The following is a 23,617-nucleotide window of genomic DNA, read 5'->3' on the forward strand; positions in this document are numbered from 1 at the left end:
AGCTTGACACGACTCTTAAAGTTCAAGGTGCTTTAGAAGATTTACAAAACATTACAAAAGTGAACACAATACAAGGAGTTAAAAGAACTTCCAAAGAACGATTCTAACAACATTTATTCAATACTTAGAACAAAAATTACTACAAATAATCTATTTACATTCTAAATACACAGTCGGTTTCAAAAACCGTATAATATAAATAAATATTGTACATATTAACTACTATCACGAAATAATACATAATACTTTGTATTCATTTAAAATATTTACAAAAAGAAACAGGGGAGCTTTGAGGCAAAGGCATATGTACATAGAATAAATATTCACACTTTTTTAACATAATAATAATGATAAGACTACTTAAATACTTTTCGAAACAATCTTTACACTGTAAACAAGACGAGATTATCAAGTTTTCCAAATATTGCAGGCAAATATTCATATGATGTCACAGTCAGTTGACAAGACAAACTTCAGAAAATTTGCTGGAATTAAAATTTTAACACAAAAATACCAATTAATAAAATTCTCAAAATAATAAACATTTCTGAAAAAGCCATGAAGTAAAGTTTTAACATTGTTTGATTATACAATCTTGCCAACGAATATGATTTACTACATTATTATAAATTAAGAGTTAAAGCTCAAATACATAGTGTAAAAAAACGTTTATGAAATATTTAATAAATTTGTCATTTCCGTCTTTGAACTTCATCTGTAAAACTTTAAAACACCCTAGACAGATCACTCGTTAAAGAATTTGTCATGAAGTTAAACAATTATTTTAAATACTATTAGATATAAAGGGTTTTTAATATTTAAATTAATTCTCAACATTTTGTATAGTAATACCATTGTTTTAAAGTAAATGGTTTTCTACGTTATCAATGATAAATATTTCAAACATATATTACGTAATTTAAAAAGCGTTTCTCAATAATTAAATGAACAAATTATTTGCGTATTTGGACATTAATCGTTTAAAACCTTGAAACCACCCCTCATCACTTCCTTACGTCTCGTGGGCGGAGGGCGACGGTGACGTGTCCGAAGGTCCTGCTACTCCCAGTCGCCTATCCAGGAGGTGCTCCTTGGCGCGGAGACGGAGAGCGGCGATGCTGGAAGTTCTGGAGTCAGGGGACGCCGAGGGGGACCCAGGGGGACTAGGGGTCGGGGGATGGTCTGGTGGAGGGGGGAAAGACGCCCCCAGCACGGGGATGGCACCCCCTAGCATGTAGTGGGACAGAAGGTTGTGTAGGGGCGCAGCACTGGTCTTGTTCCAGAGACCGAACATCGCGGCAGGATTGAACCCTAGGGCAGGCCAGAATGGGTCTGGAGCCAGGGATGGCATACCCAGCTGTGCGTGAACCAATTCTGGCGGGAAACCTAGAAAAGGAGGGAAAAATTAATAATTTAAAATGAATTTTTGAAATTTTACACATTGATAGAAATCAACTCACAGACTTACTCGTGTGGTCTTTAAGTTTGTGCACTAGGAGAGTCTTCAGCAAAGTTGTTTAAGCTGGTACAGTACAATAGTTAAATACAATACTGATAATATTTAATGACAGATGCTAGGAAGTGAACCAAAGACATCGCTGCCTTGGCCTAACTTGTGCTTTGAGCATTTTACATCTCGAAGTATCTAAAATGTTATAACAAGTCTTTCTAATTTTTTTTTTTTTTTTTTTCAAAAAATGTCAGTATTAATTGGTGAAAAGGTTGTAACTTCGTATTTTACAAAAGCAGCGATATGTACTATGCCTTAGCGGCTTATCTGTTAGTAATGGAAAAATATTTGTTTGGAGTTCACGTTGTGCACTTAGACAAAAAGCCAAACTGTTCAAAAATACATGTGTTTTCTAAAAACTGTAGGCATACACAATATTTTCTACTTTTAGAAAATATGTATTATCCATACGACATCCAAAATAAAAAGTCATTGGTCGCGTTCTAAACAACAATGAACTGTATCTTTTTATGAGATTTTTCTTTTATAGTTCTCAAATTAATTTATTAATTAATAGATGAGTGAACGAAGTGAACGAATCTATGTATCGTATATAGCGGAGTCGGAGAAAAGTTGTCCGCTGGAGTATGTGTGTGTGTGTGTTCGCACCTAAAACTCAAGAACCGTTGCACTTATAGCGTTCAAATTTTGCACAAATAGTTATGACACCAGTGTAAAGACACCATTAAAATTCTAGACGATTCCGCTCAGTAGTAATTATAAAATACTTAAAAAACATTTTTAAATTTGTCCCATAAGAATAACATTAGGAGCGACCTTCTTCTTCTTTTTATTTGTTTACGTTTTGCGACCAACAATTTTGTTGTCTACTTAAGACAGAGAGAACGATTTTTACTCTAAGCTCTTTCATTCATGGAGTAAACAGTTTGGTGTCTATGAATATATATCATTATAATTTCACAGATTTCAGAATAATGTTATTTAAGCTACTTAAATATCACAACTTTCATAATAATAAATTGAACTTAACAATATTAGTCGGCAGTTATATACCGTTTATGTTCAGTATTAAAATGTCGCCTTTTAATTGAAAGTATATAGGTATGTATGTATTTATTCAAATTAATGTTGGCATTGAATATTAAATATTCAAAAATGTTGGTATATTTTTATACTAAAATGCTATGCGAAGGGGGGGGGGGAACAGGTCCCCGACGTAGAGAGTAGTAAAGAAAGCGGAAAGGTGAGCAGTGAAAAGAAAGGAGTACGGAAACCCTTTATGACTGTTAAATTAACGTATCTGTAATACTTAAATGCAATGGAAAGATAGGGAAACAGGTCTACGATGTAGGAAGTAGTGAAGGAAATAGTGAAGGAAGTAGTCAAGGCGAGCGCTGCGGAGTGTGGGGGGCCTTTATGACAGTTAGAATAATGTATCTTCAATTCTAAAAATGCTATGGGAAGGGAGAGAAACAGGTCCACGATGTAGGAAGTGGTGAAGGAAGTAGTCAAAGTGAGCAGTCCGGAGTGTGGGAAGCCTTTGTGACAATTAGAATAATGTATCTGCAATTCTAAAAATGCTATGGGAAGGGAGGGAAACAGGTTCACGACACTTAGGAAGTGGTGAAGGAAGTAGTCAAGGCGAGCATTCCGGAGTCTGGGAACCCTTTGTGGCAGTTAGATTAATGTATCTGCCATAATAAAATGCTATAGGAAGGGAGGGAAACAGGTCCACGACGTAAGAAGCGGTAAAGGAAGTAGTCAACGCGAGCAGTCCGGAGTGTAGAAACCCTTTGTGACAGTTAGATTAATATACCTGCAATACTAAAATGCTATAGGAAGGGAGGGAAACAGGTCCACGACGTAGAAAGTGGTAATGGAAGTAGTCGAGGCGAGCATTCTGGAGTGTAGAAACCCTTTGTGGCAGTTAGATTAGTGTAACTGCAATTCTAAAATACTATGAGAAGGGAGGGAAACAGGTCCATGACTTAGGAAGCGGTGATGGAAGTAGTCAAGGCGAGCAGTCCGGAGTGTAGAAACCCTTTGTGACAGTTAGATTCGTGTAACTGCAATTCGAAAATGCTATTGGAAGGGAGGGAAACAGGTCCACGACGAAAGAAGCGGTGATGGAAGTAGTCAAGGCGAGCAGTCCTGAGAGTAGAAACCCTTTGTGACAGTTAGATTAATATACCTGCAATACTAAAATGCTATAGGAAGGGAGGGAAACAGGTCCACGATGTAGGAAGTGGTAATGGAAGTAATCGAGGGGAGCAGTCCGGAGTGTAGAAACCCTTTTGACAGTTAGATTAATATACCTGCAATACTAAAATGCTATAGGAAGGGAGGGAAACAGGTCCACGACGTAGGAAGTGGTGAAGAATGTAGTCAAGGTGAACAGTCCGGGGTGTGGGAACCCTTTGTGAAAGTTAAATTAATCTATTTGAAATTCTAAAATGCTATAGGAAGGGAGGGAAACAGGTCTACGACGTAGGAAGTGGTGAAGGAATTAGTCGAGGTGAGCATTCCGGAGTGTAGAAACCCTTTGTGATAATTAGAATAATGTACAGTATCTGCAATTCTAAAAATGCTATGGGAAGGGAGGGAAACAGGTCCACGACGTAGGAAGTGGTGAAGGGAGTAGTCGAGGCGATGAGTCTGGAGTGTGGGAACCCTTTGTGACAGTTAGATTAATGTATCTGCAATAATAAAATGCTATGAGAAGAGAGGGAAACAGGTCCACGACGTAGGAAGTGGTAAAGGAAGTAGTCAAGGTGAACAGTCCAGAGTGTGGGAACTCTTTTTGACAGTTAGATTAACGTATCTGCAATAATAAAATGCTATGAGAAGAGAGGGAAACAGGAATTACATTACGTATATTACCAATGACTTTGGTTAATTAATGGACGAGAAGTTAGGATTGTTGTTGACTGAGATTTGGTTTTTTTTAGAGGTTGGTCCAGCCTCTTTTAACCTCGCCCGTGCGTGGATCGTTTACAGCAAAGCAATTGGTGAGCCGGTACAGTACAAAGGTGAACTGTACTGATAAAATTTAGTGGCAGTGACCAGGATCCGAACTCACGACATCGCTGCGTTGGGCCCGAAGTTCGCGTGACGCTACCGACTTGAGTCACCGACTCACCATTATTTGCCCCGACTCATGGGTTGATTTGCCCATACAAATAACATTATTGTGTACACCAGTGACCCCGGTAAGTGTGCTAGGTGTGGGTAAACTCTTTCATTATTGCGTTCATGTTCACTCATCCTGTTACGCGCAGAATAAGCGTACTACTAGTACTACATAATCTCTCACCTTGTGCCTGGTCCGGATGCATGTAGCCCGAAGTTTCTCGTCCTAACGCTTTCTCCCTTTTGCGCCACTTCGCTCGACGGTTTTGAAACCACACCTGGAAAATAAGCAATGTTTAAGAACCTGTTTCAAAAATACACTAAGTCTTAAGATATTTAATTATAATTAAAAATTTGCTTACACTTTGTGTACAATTAAGAGTAGAAATTCAGGAAATGGAGGGAGTAAGAGGGTAAATGGAAGTATAGCTTGAATAATTAATTTATTTCCTTTTAAAAAAGGAAGTAATTTAAAATCGTAACGTTATTTCAAACGTGTTTGAACAATATTGATGACAATAGGTACTCATATTAGTTGGTAAATTTAACTGTCCTTTACTCCACTAATAAAGTAAAAGGGATGACCTTCAACAAATTTATAAAAGTTGTTATTTATTTATTTATAAGTTAAGGAAATTTTAATAAAGAAATTGATGTAACTGATTTTTTTTTCAATAATATATTGCTATTAGGCTCTAATATAACGATTTATTGTTAAATTAAGACATTGATTGTTCTTTGTTGTTATAAGACATTCTTGTTGTTATACCTAAGTGTATTGTCAAACCTTATTGATGGCAAAAATTGTTCTTATAACGGTTGCTCGATATAAAAGAAATATATTTTTCCTACAGTCACCCGACAAAGTTGGCTTCCTTGTACTGTTTATAGTACAGAAAGCTGCTAATTGCTGCATATTTATACTTTGCCGTACGGTTTATACTTTGTCGTACGGTTTATACTTTGCCGCACACCAGGATTCCAACGAAACAACACAAAGCAGCGTGGTTCTATTATGAACGTTCATTTCGTGTTTATAGTTTCAGTATTTCTGAACTTTCTTGACTTTTCTTTTAAACGTTTTTAAAACATTCCTACGATCTTAATAAACAAGAAAATACCTTTAAAGCACTTTTTTAGGCGCGGAAACCACTTCAAATTACAAAAACATACGGAACTATATTCTCAAAACGCGGAGCACATATCTTGCCGAGGAAAAATAGTGGAGTGATATGGACCGCGGGTACTACTTTCTCTAGGGCACCATTTGTGTTGCCAGCTGAACCTAAAAACGTGTTGTATAGTGTTTGAAAGACTAATTATTTATGTGCTTTATAGTGACTGTAGGAAAAATAGAATGTGTAACACGAGTGAAAAAGGCCTTTGCTGCACTCGAGATGTTCCGCACGAGCCGCTCTCGTGTGCAGCAAAGTGCCACTTTCACCACTAGTTACACAAATAACTATTTCACATCAAATACTTTCAAACTTTAAATATAATAAAACTTAGATTATTTTATAGTTTTTTTAGAGAGTGGTTTTAAAACATTACTGAGGTATACAAAAATTAACTAGACACAAACTTATTCAAAAATGAGTCTAGTTTAAAAGTACCCACAAAATAAAGCGTAAAACCTAACACCACCAAATTTCCACTCCACACTCCATATAAAACCGCACTGTAGCATCTGGGACGGAACCTCCTTTTATCGAATAAAAGAATCGAGTCGAGGTGAAGTTAAATGAATAAAGAGGCTCTCCCCAGCACTCTAGCAAACCCTACAACCCTATATCGAGCGTAATGCGAGGTTTAGGACTGCGATTTGGACATCCTACCATTGTCACTATCACCGAACAATAGGCAATCGAGGCACAATGGATTAAATGATCGCTGTCGAATTAGCAGAATCACCGAGCAATTTAGCCCTGCGTCGCCTAATACCTCAATTGGGCTACAATTATCCCTAATTCATTCGGGTCTGTTTCCATTCCGAACGTCTCCGAAGTCCCGCGAACCCTGCCGAAGCCCGAGTGGTGTACAATAGATTAATTAGTACACCCGCGCACTCTGTAAAAGGTTGTAATAAAAAGTAATTAGTCCATTCTTCGCCTTAAAATTGTTAAAGATAATTGCCACTTGCGCTTTGTCTTGTTCAGTGCGGGGGCGACCATCTGGCACTCTGGCGGACAAAGCGGGAATTACCGGATTAATGTAGTTTTTGGTTTAATCCGCTTAGCGAATTCACGGTATTCTGTCTCGATCAATCGGGTTCTTAATATTTTAGAATAATTGCTGTGGATTTCCTTTGGTTTTAAAAAAATTACAAGTTAGATCCTCAAGTCAAATTCGCTAATATTGTAATGTTATAAACTGTAACCAGCTGTGCTTATCCAGTGGGCTTTTAAATGTGACCTTGACCATATATAAAAAATAGTATATATGCCTTTTATTTAGCTGACCTTTAAACAGTAACAATGGTGACTCGTCTGTCTCGTCAATCTAAATCTCAACATTTTACTCATCTACTTCAAATACGCACTCTGCTGTTTTGTTATAAAAATATAGTTTAATCTACATAGATGTTAGGATAGCTTAACTCGTATTTTTCAGAATCTGTTATAACAAATTCTTATATTTAGTAAAGAGTTAGTGAAAAATAATTGGGGAAACTGTTTATGCAAATCTAGACAAACAAGACATTAAAATCAATTACATTTGTTATGAGTTAGCATTACATTCGTGTATCTGAAACTGTAAATATTTAAAATCTTATTAATATTTTGAAAACTGCACTTGATGTACTGTTAAACTATTCAAACTATAAATCTCAAGTATAAATCTAGTTTATTATCTGTTTGGCATTCGATTATTTTAGTTACAAGGTTGTTAGAACCGGTTTTTTTCACTATCTCAACTCGCTTTACATGCAATAGTATGAAACCGCAAACCGGACAAAGTTTAGCCTGGCAAAACATTATTTTTGCCATTTCAATCACCCGTATCTAGCAAATAAACTAAAATGATCCTAGAAGGTTTTTGACGCTAGGCACGAAAGCGTAATTGTTTTTCAGATTACTTCAGGCTAGACCTAGGGTTTGCGGCATTTTTACTTAGATAAAATCCATTTGCTGATTTGAAGGGATTTGAACCCGAGGACTCAGGAACCGAAGTCCCGCGCTTTAACCACTAGACCAGCTCGCTCCTCGATCTTATAAGGTATGAACTTACAAAGGAAATAGTGTCCAAGGAATTACTTATGTTTCACCTCCAATCCTCCCCAAAGTCAACAAATCCGGTCAGACATCTGCGTGTGTCACTTACGGGGTAATTATCGTTTTTTAATTGACAAGGCTCACAATGGACGATGGGGGAGGCTGCCCTCAGATCTCAGCGGAGGGTCTACTACAAAAGAGGAGCAACCAATTAATTTCTGGTCCGAGCGCTCAATTACGTCCTAAGCTAAGCGCCCGTCAACTGCACGGTTCAACTGTATAAGCTATTTATCAACTTATAACATTAACGGGCAATTAGGTGAATTGCTTGGTGATCCTGTCAGGTAATGTGTTAAAGTTGCAAGCATTCTGAGAAGATTGAATTTGTTATGAGATGATTTTGATTTGTCAGCTTTTGTGTTCGTATAGTCGATCCTGTCAAGCTATGTGACAGTGAATAGGGTCAGATCTCTGGGAAAATTAACTTTGATTTTGAGAAAACGTTTTGATGTTTCAGAATTTGTTTTTAGTTTTTTATGTGATCGATTTTGCTTCTAGAGTATAGTTTCAACATGACAGTACGTAATAGAGAATTTATTTTATAAATTTTATAATTTATAATTTGGCTTTAAACTAATTTTTTTAAGCTGCTAATACGGAAACAATTCGGGTTGGTTTAATTTGATTTGAGGAATTGTTTTGATAATTTATATTCTGTGATGCGAGTCGTGTGTTTTTTTTACATATGATTGATTTTTCTTGGGATGGAATAGGTAAGATATTATTTTTACCTGTTGTTACGTAGTATATGATTTGTTGAGTATATAACGTAATGCATTTGAATAGGACAGATACACTCCCGATGCTGATGAAAAATCTAAGGTTTGTGTATGTTATCCTTACGACAAGTAAACACTATTGTCAACAAATATTTTTTATCTTATTTCTTTATCTATATTATGTGTGCTTTTCTCCTCCATTGTAATACCTTATGAATATCCAAAGTGCTTAATCGTACTTTAAAATAATCACCAAAAAAATTTTATCCGTCAAAATACGGAAATGTATTGTCTGAGATTGGTTTTAGTCAAAAAAATTAGGTTAAATACAAAACCAAGACTGCATTTGATCAGTGGCTTTCAAGAGCACTTATACGAACAATTATTTCAAACCAGACTAAAATAAAACTCCCAAGAGCTTCTTTTCAAGGTGTAATTGGCAGAAATGTTCTCGATAACAATAAAAAGATGTTGGAAGAATCCACTTGTATTGTGGCGAGTAAAGCCTTCACAGAGCATTAGACTCATTAGGTCCGATTCACCACCCTTTGCCGAGGAAATTATACAAAGCATATTTTCTTCAATTTACAACGATTCGATCAGTTTTGAGTATTTTTCGAAGATATTCAAACAAATGTAGATGATAAGTCGGACTAAATTTAGTTTATTTGTATTTTATTTGAGTCTACCTATTTAGGTGTTTTAACTGTAGGCTATTAAATTCAGATTTTTTGTTTCGATTGTATACTTACATAATATTTGTACATTCTGTAACTATGAGTACATGGCAGCCTTCAACTGCTTCTAAAGGTTAAAGGTCCGCTTGAACGTCCATTCAAATTTTAAGACAGGATTCACAAGAGCGACATACAGCTTGACATAAGCGACACGAGCGACTAAAGTATACGCTAGGCTTGATCTGCAGCAGAACTATATTTCTAAAAATATATTTTGAAGATTTCTATGTTATGTCTAATTGTATTCCTTTTGTCAGCAATTATGCCCAATATATTTGTTGTTAAGTAGGGAATCATTTCGTTTGTACATAACACATCTATAATTGTTTAGCATTTATTTTGCTGCATATGAGTTTCTCCAGATAATCATTTAAGCGTATTTTTCACGTCTCTGTGTCAAGAGGTTCCATAGGATATGAAATTCACTTCGTTTTTTAACTTCCACCTTGCAAGAAGCGAGAAGAGGGAAAATATCAGATTTTTTTTAATAATTTGATTTTTTACGTGACTTTTCGTTTGTTAAAATATTTTTACCACCAATAGAGTCTTCAAAAATAATATTCCGGTCAATTAGTGGCTAGCTATTTTTTACCCACCTGTTAAAATATATTAGAAAACCTCTGATCAAACAATTGACAAAGAAATGATAAATTCAGGTGGAAGGCAGGAAATTTCACAAAATTGACATCTGATGTCACCTTACGGCTTTAAAACCTAACTGGATTAACAAAATACCCCCGCCGCAGCAAACCTGCCGACTAAGCGAATTTCCATTTGTCTGAATTGATTTTCAGTTAAATATATTTTAATAACATTAGGTTTAACGAGTACCTAGGTTTGCTGCTACAAGGAAACTGATAAAGTGTGTTTTTGAGTAAAATATTGATAGCTTAGTACAAAATAAATAAATTTGCCAAGTTTGATCAAAATATATCCATAAACAAGCAAACTACAACATTTGACAAATTCTCCATAAGAATAACATGGGAATTTTAAATTTACAATTTCTTTAATTTTCTCCGTTACCAATAATCGAACAAAAATACTTTTATATACTAAATTATTTGTTTTTTTAAGCTCTTTAAAAAGGTCTAAAGAGAAATCGGAAAATTTTGTGTTTTGAGGGTCAAAAGTGAGAAAAACCAATTTTTACCCCATAAAACCCCCCGTAAAGCCCCGTTCTCATGGTCCGATCGTGCTGGTTTGCGAACTCATTCAAGTTTATCCCGCTTTACACCTTTAAACCAAATTTCATCAAAATCGGACAAAAATTACTCAAGTTATCGCGTTCACGGACGTATATATATATATAAGTCTATATATATATATATATATATACATATATAAAAATTTTAATGAATGGTGTTTTTGGCCTCTGGGGACATCAAAATGAAAAAGTAAATCGGTCCCGGGTCTAGGTCTTACCGTGCCACCTACGGTAATAGCTACTTCCCTATAGGGAAATTCGCTAAAAGTCGAAAAAATCTGAAATTTTAACAAAAAATCAGAGTTTCTGACAAGACCTAATTTATAGACCCAGAAAGCTCTTTTACCTGTACTCTAGCTTCACTAAGGTCCAGTCTCATCGCTAGCTCTTCCCTTGTAAATACATCAGGGTATTGGGTCTTCTCAAAGGCTCGCTCCAGCTGGTGCAGTTGGTAGGTTGTAAATGTGGTCCTACTGCGCCGGATCTTGCGCGGTTTGACGTCATCGTCCGTTCCTGCGCCGCAGTCCTCTGGCGCAGACCCGCCAGCGTCCAACTCCGAGACGCTCAACACGTCCTTTGCTTCTGGAACAAGGAGGTCCTTTGTTATATACAAAGTATAACCGTGTTGTATTGTATTCTAGGAGGGGGGCTCAGGGTCCTAGCACAACCAAAGGTTGCGCTTTTAACCATGCTACTTTATTTTATAAACTGTCCTTACTTTTGTAAATCATCGTGAGTATGGGTAGTTTGAAACTCAAACTCATTTAGAAGAGTTTTCACTGTTAAAAGTATAATTTAGGATTTAAATACTTTAAGACTTCCTTAAAGTACGTTTTTATCCCAGAAGTGGATTTTAGAGTGTATTTTATTTTGATGAGCATGTTGTGTCTTAAAAACTTTATACAGTTCAAAACTTAAATAGTTATACAACGAGAGTCAACTAATGAAAATTTTAATGTGCAGTGAAATTGTGTAGAAAATAGCAAAGAACTAGAAATATAAATAAGAGCATTTTGCAGCCAAACTTTGTACTACCCAGTAAAAAACGAAGCTAAAAAACAATGCATCACAAAAAGATTTTTCACAATCAAAAAATCGTGATACACCACAATACACAATTACTTTCAAAATCAACTCATACCACTTTAAGTGATAACGCGTTAGCTCAAACGTATTTAAACACTATTGACGGCTGGTTTCGCGATGTAGAGGGGAGCTAATCAAATAGTTTCCTGAGCGTATACAGGGGTAATTGGTAATAAAGCTGAGGGTGGCGACATAGTGATAAGATAAGGTCGACTGGTCGTAGATAAAGCGTATCAAACCCACTTTGACAGACTAGGCACTTAATTGTCTGCATGTAAATATAATGAATAGCCTCCCCCACCCCTGTGCTCATCCCTCAATAGGTTTGATTCCCAATTATCTCATGTCAGGAAGCTCAAAGTCTCCGTAGCTGTCCGCTCTTTAACTTGATGTTGTTACCGTCTTTGATTTGGTTTCGGAGCTGGACATAAATTTAGTATTTAATTTCACCGCTGTTAAACTTGATTTTGTTACAGTCTTTGATATAAATATACATCGAGTTGGACTCAAATTTAGCCTTGGGGTTTACCATGGATTAAAGGAGTAGACCTAATTAATTGTCTATGGTTGTTATGACTAGATTGATTTTGATACCGTCTTTGATTTCGATCTATGTAGAGGCTTTGATTTTGTGCCAAAGAGAATTGCATTAATGGTTTTGTAAACTATTAAAACAAGTAAAATGTGATGAATATTTTTTCATCTTTGGACTGCCTTAATATTCTTTAGTTGTTTCGTTTCACATAATTGTTGGTTTAGGAGAAAATATTGACAAGCTCATACAATATAATTATTACATCCATATGCCATTACTTTTTAAAAAACCGTGTAGAATTAAGACCCGAACGTTTATTTCCATGAGATAACAAACAAAATTGACCAAATTGACACCTATAAATACTATTTTGTACATATATTTTTATCCTTAACTTGAGAATAAATCTAATTTTTACCAAGTTAAATTCAATTTGAGACTTAAATGGTACCCTTGCCACATGATATGCTGGGTACCTCGTCATGATGAAGTAGTACAAATAAAAATAAAAATAAATGCTTAAGGTTTATTTCACGGGTATATAAAATAGTCCCCGTAATGAATACATGTAACCAACGAGCAATACCTCGTTGGATTCTTTGGTCTTTATTTAATAAATCAAATTGAATAACGATGAACTTCGAAACCCACAAAATTGATTGTTTGAAAAGCGTATAGAATGTCATACTAGTTTCATTCGCCAATCCCTTCAATGGAATATTAATTATCAGTAATGGATTACAGACTGTTTAATAGCATACTTCATAAATGTAAAATATGGGGGAGTGAGAAAAACTATTCTAATAATTAACCAACCATTATCAGCGCAGTATTTTGTTAAAAGCCACATGTTTCGCGGGAGATCCCCTTCGCCCAAACGAATTGTGGTCAAATAAATCATTCGATAACTGATATTTATTATTTAATACAGGATATTTTGGGTATTGGTTAACCTCATTTGGATTAATAAAATACTTGCCTGGTTAAAGCTTGATTATTTAGAAATATATTATTGTTATCGAAGTTTTGGTTTTGCGTTTAGTTTTTGGTGCAATTTAAAGGGAATTTGGATAAAGTTGTGGTTGTAAAACAATAACAATGCATTGTAACTATATTTGTAATGTGTATAGAAAATTATACACTAATATCTAAAATAACTTAGTATTGATTTAATGTAGTCTTTCGGAAGTAATGTATGATTTATTGTCAGCTACCTAACGAAATATTTAATTTAAACTCATTTTAATTCATGGCAATAAAAAGTTAGTTGTGTCTCATTTTAGAAACCACGCTTTAGTTTTACTTTGACCCCAGTGGAGAAACAAATGCAGCGGGGGAGGCAGAGAAATCTTTAGCGGGGAAAAATCAGACACTCTTGGGCAAAGTAAACAATGGGGTTGGTAGCCATGGTTACGCGGGAAAATGCGACACGTCTCCCGCCAAAACTCCACACCGAGGGTTGTCCAGCGTATACTGAGCTGGTGAGCTTAAGCACACATTAGTGTCAATATAAGGTAAATTGTATATTAAATGGCTCCCACCGTTTGTAAAGCACTTTGGTTTAAACCACTATACGTTTAGATCACTGAGAAATACTAGACAACATTGGCTAACAAAGACTTTTATGGAAGTTATAGGCTCGTTTTAGTGAGTGATATTTCTTTTAAAATGTAATTTTCGATTAAAACAATAAACGTTAAATTCATATTCCATATTTATTTTATACTAAACTATTTACAATTAACAAAAATAATACTTTAACACCTTACCTGTAGCAGCAAACCTAAGTAGGCATACTCGAGAACCTAATGCTATTTTAATAGGGAATTAATTTTTAATGAGCTATTCTAGTGAAAATCCAATCGGGCAGGTGGAAATTCACTAAAGTCTGCAGGTTTAGTGAGGAGGGTGTCTTTATATCTTAGTATATGTTTAATCAGTACAACAATTGTTTGCTGTTGGTATTTCTGTATAGTGATAATATTTTAAGTGGTTATAAATATTAAGAACCAAGAAGAGGTATAGGAAGAAAATTCTACTAATATGTTCCATTTACTCAGTAAACTATGTACTACAAATTAATTCATATAATTGTATATTGATATGCATATGACTGATTTTACCGATTGCTATGTTATTAGTGTATATTCATGAGGTTTCAACAATATTTCAAAATTCAAACAATACATCTACTTACAATGTGTTCTTACCCCTTTCATTCACACCACACCCCAAACCTCAAGTGTCTTAAGTATCCAGTACCAGGACCACAATATTACTAACTAACCTGCGGGGCTCCTTTATGAAGGAAACCGCGGGCTATCAAAGTTACAATATTTACACGTGCGCATAGAAGTGTAAAAATACAAAGGCAGGCCCCTGCTAGCCTACATGCTGTAATCCCGTGACAAAATGGGCTAAATATGAGCATCTGGGCGTCATCGGGGCGGAAATAAGCGGTTAACACCCTGCGGTTTAAGGGTTGATGTGCAACGGTGCGTAAGTAAGATTTTGATGTGTGTTGTCTGTGTGCATACGTCGGAGAGTGCGTGAGTCGGTAGATATTTTTGAAACTGTTTTGAAACAGTGTTGCTGTTTTTGGGGGGACGTTTGCAGCAAAATCCTAGCTCGTTTTGGGCTATTATACTTTTTTTTAAATGGCAGGTAACATTTGGGCGAAGAAGTAATATGGGATATGTATGATGAAAAATGTACATTAGAAAGAGAATCAGAATCAAAAATGCTTTATCTTTTTCACCAAAGTTAAACAAAAATTGTGAGTAGAATTTGTTTGGTGCAAATTAGTTTGATAAAATATGAACTATACCCTTAGACTAACTACTATCTAACTCTTATCTACGTTCTTTCCATATATTACATAAAAGGAGCGAATTGAGAATAATGATAGAATCTAATAAAAACAACACATAAAGAGATTTAAATTTCGCAAAAGAACGGGGAAAACAGCAAAGCTTCAAATATCGATAATGAGGACTCGAGCACAATATATGGAACGTAACAACATTCATTTGTTTCTTATTTCTGAAATGATCTGCTAAAGGGTGGTAATCGTTCGCAAGAAGCTTATCGAATTGGCTTTTTCCGAACATATAATCCTTAACATAATTTCGACCTTTAATATAATCGGGTTCTTTTACAGTCTCACATCATTATCAGAAGACTTCCAATAAGAGGATTGTATTTTCACATCACTTTATCATTCCACGAGTATAAAACATAAAAGGGATTTATTTTTAAAAGATTCCGTATTATTCCAACTTATATTCGTATCGCAATTGGTTTTCGAATTAATCAAAGAGGTCTTTCGAATCTAAAACTTTAATCTGTTCGGAGAATAGTGTTGAAAGGTGAATATCATCTTTAAAGGTAATGTAGAAATAATGACTGTAATCGTTGGTTCTATATTTTAAAATATATTTTCTTTATTAAGTGCAGTATAAGAAGTTAGATTTTAACGATGAATTTATGATGGATAAGTATATTTGTAAGAAATATAAATGATTGGGTAGATAGTTTGTTTTGTTTGTTGCAAATCTGTTTCTGAGAGAAATCAAGTTTGTGAGTTTTATGGCATTCGCTATCCTTTGGTCCATACAATTAAATTTTTTATCTATCTGTCTAAAAAAACTACTATTTCCATAGCAGAATGTTCTTTCTCCCCGCCTCTTTTCTACCCCTTTTTAACTATATTTCATATACCCTGATTCAAGACAGTTTTAAGCTTAGCTTATAAGATCAATGCAGTTAGCAAGTCTATCTATTTCTGATAAAAATTATTTAAAAATCCACGATTACCGTAATGATTGAAATTCTCAAAACTATTACACACCGAAATGAATCATAACTAAGATTGTTTCGCAAGTGTTCTGCATTGAGATATTTGCAAATATGCTTAATGATGCACATTCCAACTGATGCAGATAATTTGTTCCGCAAAACCTTTTAAAGGGAACAATCATACGTACAAAACGGACGTCGGGACCGCAGTCATGGTTGCGATGCGGTTTGATTCGGTCAAATTAAAACTAGAACGTGCAATAAAGATTTAAATACGGCAACCATAAAATCGACCATGAGAAGGGAGGGGGAATAATCTATTCCAATTAGAATATCGCAGCCGCGCGATTCAATCTGGGCAATTAGGAAAATTGCAGCATTTTCAATAAATTCCCAATAATGGCTTCAACATTACCCTGTATTGTGTGGGCTGCGATCTGTCAAAGGTAATTCAGATGATGTCGGAATTGTGATAAGTTATTTAGGTAATTGATAAGTTAAACCCCGCTACGCTGCGCCTTCGTGAATAATGGTATCAGCTCTGATTGAGTTGAATGTTCAAATACAATTACGTTAGCGTATGTAGAATCGTATCAACAATGTAAATGCAGGAAATCGATTTTGTCTCGAGTTTAAGGAAATCATGAACGTATCAGTTGAGTTATTTATCTTCAAACGCTCAAAGATATTGATGATAGGATAAATGAACGGTATCAGCAATCGGACACAAACTTTCTCCCGCTAGCTTGTCAACAACCCTTATCATAGAAATGGGTAAGCAGTGAGTGACTTTGATAATCTATTAGGAAATTTATTTTTAACCGTTATATTCACAATATAGGTTGTAGCAACACGTTTAGAGTTAAAATAACTATAACATGGAAGGGTGTTGAGTCAAAATTTCTCAAGTTATTTTTAATCAGATTTGTCCATAAATTAATGGATTTAAGTAGGGAAAATCAAAAATGTTGTAATAACTTTTGAACCGTAGTTTTTACAGCAATTGGTGTTTTAACCTTCCTATCTTGTTCAGAGACAAAATTATTATAACATACCTAAATTTAAACCAAATCGTTTGGGCCAATTTTTAGAAAATTCGACTTTTTATTTTACTGAAACATTTAACTGTGAAACAGCAATAAAAAAACGGCGTGTTATGGATTTTGAAAATTAATTTTGTCCATGTTTAATCTTGGATCATGGAAATAGCCAATTATCATTTCATTACAGCCATTTTGTACAGCTTAAAAACAAACAACTTCGTATACTGAAGTATTGTTTTACATTTACAGCTTTCGGAGACAAACTTCCAAAGAAACTGTACGTTTAAAATGCCCATGTTATTCTTATGGAGGAAAATAAACTGTTTTAGTATGTTTTTTATGAGTACATTTTGATGAAGTTTGCCAAACGTATTGCATCCTGCTCTGTTATTATTTTATAAAAAACTCGTTTCCATCCCAACAGCAAACTTTAGTACTCGTTAAATATGTTTTTTAAAGGGGAAAATAAGGCATTTCTGAAGAATTGTAGTAATTAATCAACAAGTTGAAATAATCTTAGTCTGCAGGTTTGCTGCGGCAGAATTCACTATTTCCACCCTTTCTTCCAGTACAATTTTCGCCTCACAATCAAGAGAAACCGAGTCCAGTTTCTAAATATCACTGACCTTTCCCACGATTTAACTTTAAATCACCAACACACGTGCAACTATAAATACAGTCCTAATATCCACGCGACAGCTATCCGCGATCCGATTAAACTATTAGTCGAGCATCGAGCGGTAAAACCCGGGCGAATTTCCCAAGCTTAGTGGCGAAAGTGGACCCAATTTCCTATATTGGATTTGAGATTAACCCCTTCAGTGAGGGAATCCCCGCTTACATGGGACTGAACGATATCACCGGAGTTAGCCAATGGTTTAAATATTAACGCTCATCTTGGATAACCGCGCCTTGGATGTTGCAAAACTTAACTGTAAAATAAGCGGCTTACATGGCGCTTAGTGTAGGCTCTGAAGGAGGTGATGAAGATGTGAAAGTTGAAATTTAATTTTTGACAAGTGCTTGAAATTATAGTGACGTTTTGGTTTTGAAAGGGTTTAAGAAATAATTTTGTGAACAAGGTAATATGTAAATTACTGAGAATGTTACGGTCATAACCAAAATAATAAAATATAATTATTACCACAGTGGTATAACAACTAGTTTCGTTCCTTAGCACTTCATCAGGTCATTTTGTATGCAACCCCATCAAACCATACATTGTGGTATGTCAATAGATTCTTTAAAAAACGGCCACAATCACAATAATTGAAACTTATCATGTTGATAAGTAGTTAAAATGGAATAAAAATTGGTAAAACTTATTAAAACTGTACAGGCTGGCCAGCACTGTCTGTCACTGCCACTGACTAAATAAAACTGACTGAATCATGATGTTTCTTCTTCTCTCCAGTGCCACCTGTATTTCAGTTTGTTTTGTCCTTCTTATTTTGTTCTTCTTTGATGTTTAGCTTGTCAATATATGTATCAAATATAATATTTGACTGGAAAGAAGTCTGGCCATTTAAAATGTTGGAATTTAATGTTTAACAAGTGTTTAAATGAAAATACGATGACGTTTTGGATTTTGAAAGCATTTAAGAAATAATTTTGTGACCTAGGTAATAGGTAATTACTGAGAAGGCTAGGACATAAAGGAATGTTTAAAGGAAAAGACATGATACAATAAAGAGTATTTATGTAAGGGTGTTATACTCTTGCTCCCTCGTTGAAATTTCAGCACGCTTTACGAGTCGGAGATAGACATCAGACAATCCCCGAAAAAACTGAACAACTGTTTTGAACTCCCTGTCATTGCGTGATAATAGTATTGATGCATTTTGCTTATTAAAAGATATATATTGATCAACTATAGCAATATGTTAATCGGTAGCTCTTTCAGTGGGACCAACGATAGCTACCTATAGTTAAAGCAAATAGAACTGGCGGGTCAAGGTAATGTTATTAAATAGGCCAGCTGATATTAATTAACCACCAGTTCAATTTGACTTGACTATAGCAGAAGAGTGGTTATATTGCGATAATAATAAACAAAAGGTCACCGATCCTGAGAAAAGCCAACAGCTTGTTGATATTTAGGAACTAGATCTAGAATTTCTCTATGACTGGACTCCAACCCAAGTACTTTATTGGGAATACGCCGTCTTGTTTCCTAAAAGCTAATGCCAAAGCTGCGATTTTTTCTACAATCACCACATTCATATGCGTTTGGCTTAGCTTACTTCTCACTACCACCATTGACTTTAGATATAAAGTCAATGCTACCACGCACTCTACTCAAGTACCATTGACTTTATATCTACACGATGGATTACAGTACAATATAGGACGTCTAGTGTAGATATAAGGTCAATGCAAATACTTTGCAAATATATAATTATTTCCGCTCCATAAGACGAGATTAACACAAGTTTAAGAGCATTCCATTCCGAGATTAAACTTAACGACTTGAAATTTACTTAAACCTCTTACTTGCCATCTCCACTTAGTGAAATGTTATAGATTATACGTTTCTCACGGATGAAATCCTTGCGGTAGGTAATGGTCGAATTTCATTACGGACCGAGATACAGGTGTGAGATTTCGAAAGTGATTACTAAACAAACAGTTATAAGCTATGATTTCCGTAAGTTAAGTTATTTATTTTAGTTAATGGCAAATCAGTCATCAATTGAAAAACATTTTTAGCTTTACGGTTTTTACAGAATTCTTTTTGCAGTTTAAAGTGCATATTTGTTTATTCACTACGCATTATTTCATTTCGTTACTTAACGTAAGATTGGTTGGTTTTTGTAGTTTGAAAATTTCAAAATTCAACACATGGACTTTCGTAAAATTAATAGCCAATTGGATTGCTTCATTTTGAAAATTTTATTTTTACTTAATGCCATGTTATTGTAATGTATCTTAGATATTACGCACTGTCTCATGTGTTGGTTGTAGTATGACAAGTTGTGAAATTCATCCTGAACTACGGTAAAATATACTTTTGCGCACCCTCTAGTGCGCCAAAGTTACATATGACCACTTTACATATGACGGGGGAATAAGCTTTAAGCATTACAATAAGATTTTTTTTCCACACCCTATGACGTTAGTTCTAGCCCTGTTTTACACACTACTTTAGACCTGAAGAACGGCATTATCACATAGATAAATCCTATTGGGGATTGGCGGGATTTGAACCCAAGACCTCGGGGACCGTAGCCCCGCACTCTACCACTAGACCGACTCGCTTCCCATGTGATGATACCGTTATTACAATATGATTAGAATCCATTTCGATTATATATAGATGAATGTTCAATATAAACTTGTGTGTAGATCGCGATTTCAGCACCCTTATATGCTAAATAAACTATTCCTGATTTGAAATAATGATTTATACTAATCATGTATAAGGACGTACAATTTTAAATTGAAGCTCATGAAAAGTTATGAGAATCTACACATAGTGAATAATACACATCTTTAAAATGTACGTCAACCTAACTGTAGAGCCTAAATCACAAAGTAACCTGAAACTATATTAAATTATTGTTAAAAATTCTATAATATTTAAATTCCAGTGATCTCAATAGCCAAGAAATACATCAAAAGCAAAAAATTTAGATCTCAACTTGTTGTTGTTACTAATGTCATTTTATATTCGGTGGATTATTAGATTTCAATTAAATATTCGCCGTGTTAAAAACAAACTTATGTCACTTTAAAATGATAGCCAAACGGGTTCTCATTGATGTCATTGTTGAAACAGTTTTTTAGTCTAAAAAAGTTTGGACCTTAAATTAATTGGGACTAAAGGACACAATAATGGACCTTATTAGTTCAATAACCATTGTACTATATTCTGGATTCGGCTACTAACTCTACACCTCTATCTTTGGTAATTCTTTCATTTTATTGAGGAATGATAATGGCTTGTCTTAAACTCTAAATCATTACAATTTAATTAATAAAATACATATATGTGGTATGACTTCAAGGATTTATACAAAACCGATTTGTGTGAAAGTTGTTTTTATCATAATTGAAACGTAGGCCTACTGTCATATTAGGTATTAAATACGGTATGAATAAAACCTCCAAAGACTCGAACTGCAAAATCAAACCGCTTGTACGTAAACAAACACTATTTTCAAATTTTCTGTACTGATTTTAACTTTCGTTGAAAATAATTGTCACCTATAAATATTTTTTTTGCACCAATTACCAATTTTAAACGTAAAAACAAGGCATAATTAAATTAATAGACTATTTTTGAACCAGATTAAATGGATGGAAACCCTATTTGTCTAAGAGGTTTTATAGATTATAGTTATTCTTCGTTTTAATGTAAAACCCCCTTAAAACCACTATACAAAACACTGCCCTAACAACATTCAATTGCATGAGTGGTAGATATTAACCCCAATACGTACAAGCAGATATAAGCAATTGTTTAATTCTCGACCCCTTCTGCAAAAGCGACCCTCTTTCTGACAAGCAGCAGAGCTCGTCAAGCTGTATCAGAAAAACTGAAGGTGCATTAGGGGTGGTTTTAATTTGAAATTCAGTCAAAACAGGTACAATTTAAATGATTAGTTTACAAACATAATATTTGGTGATCATACAGTTATGGGATATCGGTTGAATAGTTTGTATTTAACCTTACAACCTTAAACATAAAGCCCTATAAATCTACTTAAGCTAATTTATTAGTTATGCATTATCAGTTTTAAATTTGAATTCAAAATATATTAAGGTTTTTGTGGTTATACAGGGTGTTTATTTATTGCTATCAAAATTGCAAGTACCAAGGGACACTTTTTAACGAAGAAAACAAAAAAAAATATGTTGGTATAAGCCTACCTGTTATCATTAACGATTCATTAACGATCAGCTGATTGTTGCATCAGCTGTGCTGCATTGTTGCATAGTTATCTGAGGTATTGTTGTTGGGAATTTATTGTAAATAAGACTCAATTAAGTAAACAAAACAGGGATAACAACATAAGCTTGTTTTGTCGTTACAGTAACACATAGTTGTAGGTGTAACTTGGATTGTGTTTAAAAAACGCCCTGTGTAGATAGGTCAAGTGATCTTTATACTTATTTATATAACAATAATTCACTCCCATTCTATTCATTTATGAATTTTGTAAGAATCAACTATTCATTACTACATTTTTGGTTTAACGTACACGGTTTTTTTTTTAATTCCAAAACTCAATGTGATTGACATCCCATCTAAATGGACAAGCTGTTGTCAACCAAATGTTAATTAAAACACATCGTACTCGAATGAGCTAATCACAGAGTGCAATGATACCATTCGAGTTTTCTGTTTGTACAATACAGTAATGTGTCATGCGATACAAAAGATGTCCGCAACAAGCTATCAATTTATTTTGGCTCGGATAAAAAGTTTACGCATTCGACAAAAATTTGCAATTCACAACAAGAGACTTGCAGGTAGCTCAATTGAACTCCATCAATTTAAAAAAAAAAAACTGGCCACAAACATAGATTAAACATATCTTATTGGTTAGCCAACGCCAAAACTGATGGGAACGTGTTAAAACTACTCTCGATAGTGAAAGAAAAATACGTAAAGTTAAACAATTTTTATTAAATAACTAACACATTTCACTGGTTAAATAAGAAAATATTTAACACAAAAAATAAATGAAACACTAACCTTCTGGTCTATTGTTGCCTAGTATCTGGTCAATGCTGTATACAGCCCTCGGTCTAGCTGTGACTGAAGCTGACACCATATGTCGGTCCATCATAGTCAGAGGCTGCGAGTTCGAGTCCAGTCGTAGACGCTACCAGGAAGACAGACGCGGACACACTGAGTAGATTGACAGCTAAACTTCCCCTCCACAACCCCCAACCTAAATAGCTAATAAGTGAAAAAATCCACCCCTCCCCCAACCCCCGCGAGGCCAGGGGCGCATGCGCACCACTAACCAACCAGAGCGCCGCGCTGGCTACAATGGGAGAGCTTTTTGTAAGCGCAAAGTTATTCCATGTAATTGTATCAACCGAAACTTACCTAAGCTTTTTTGTTGTTTCCGTTCCCCCCTCCTTTGGGTTTCATTAAATTTGCCTCCGTTTATTTTACTGTTAACGCCCCAGTTTGGGCAATGTGGAAAAATAAGTGGAACAATATTGTTGGATTTGTTTAGTTTTTTGTAACAGATGCATGTATTGTTGCAATGGTATTTGTTAAATTTTGTAGGAGAATTATTATCATTTTGTTTAATTAGTGCAGTAATGTTCCTGCATTAGTGGTGCCGTATCGGTTTTATTAATCTAAAACCTATATTACAAGTTTCATTTATAATATTACACTTATATTACGATTCAATTCGGAGTGTGAAATATAGAAAAATTGACAAAAGTAATATTTTCCAATTGTTATCGATGGCAATTTTGGTTATTAATTAATGAATCTATCTAGGAAAAGGCAAACGTCATAGATAGTTAGTTTCAAGAATCTGGTTCGTCGGTAAAAACACACGATACAAAAACAGATAAAGACATGGTTTACCCAATCGTTGTAATCGTAAGTCATGTTCAATCTCTAAGTAATTTAAAAACCAATTATTTTT

General features: G+C 34.8%; 1 protein-coding gene across 1 annotated transcript; it reads right to left on the reverse strand.

The window, feature by feature from the left end:
* Positions 1-876: 876 nt before the first annotated feature.
* On the reverse strand, positions 877-22,792 carry LOC128997389 (homeobox protein aristaless-like). The gene is made up of 4 exons (XM_054423025.1): positions 22,699-22,792; positions 10,882-11,117; positions 4,785-4,878; positions 877-1,386 (listed from the first exon to the last, which is right to left on the reverse strand). The coding sequence occupies exons 1-4, from the start codon at positions 22,790-22,792 to the stop codon at positions 1,013-1,015; spliced, it is 798 nt and encodes a 265-aa protein (XP_054279000.1). The 3' UTR covers positions 877-1,012.
* Between the last annotated feature and the right edge of the window lie 825 nt (positions 22,793-23,617).

This window comes from Macrosteles quadrilineatus, unplaced genomic scaffold (assembly GCF_028750875.1).
Source record: "Macrosteles quadrilineatus isolate MER2022 unplaced genomic scaffold, UCM_ALF_1.0 Scaffold_6__1_contigs__length_79288215, whole genome shotgun sequence".
Taxonomy (NCBI): domain Eukaryota; kingdom Metazoa; phylum Arthropoda; class Insecta; order Hemiptera; family Cicadellidae; genus Macrosteles; species Macrosteles quadrilineatus.

Bases quoted from the DNA above. Each gene is read 5' to 3' on its own strand.
- LOC128997389 (XM_054423025.1), bottom strand. From the start codon at position 22,792: ATGATGGACCGACATATGGTGTCAGCTTCAGTCACAGCTAGACCGAGG. The intron at 4,879-10,881 runs GTAAAAGAGCTT...CTTATTTTCCAG, and splicing joins TTAGTGAAGCTAGAGTACAG to GTGTGGTTTCAAAACCGTCG. The intron at 1,387-4,784 runs GTGAGAGATTAT...CTCCTTTTCTAG, and splicing joins GCATCCGGACCAGGCACAAG to GTTTCCCGCCAGAATTGGTT.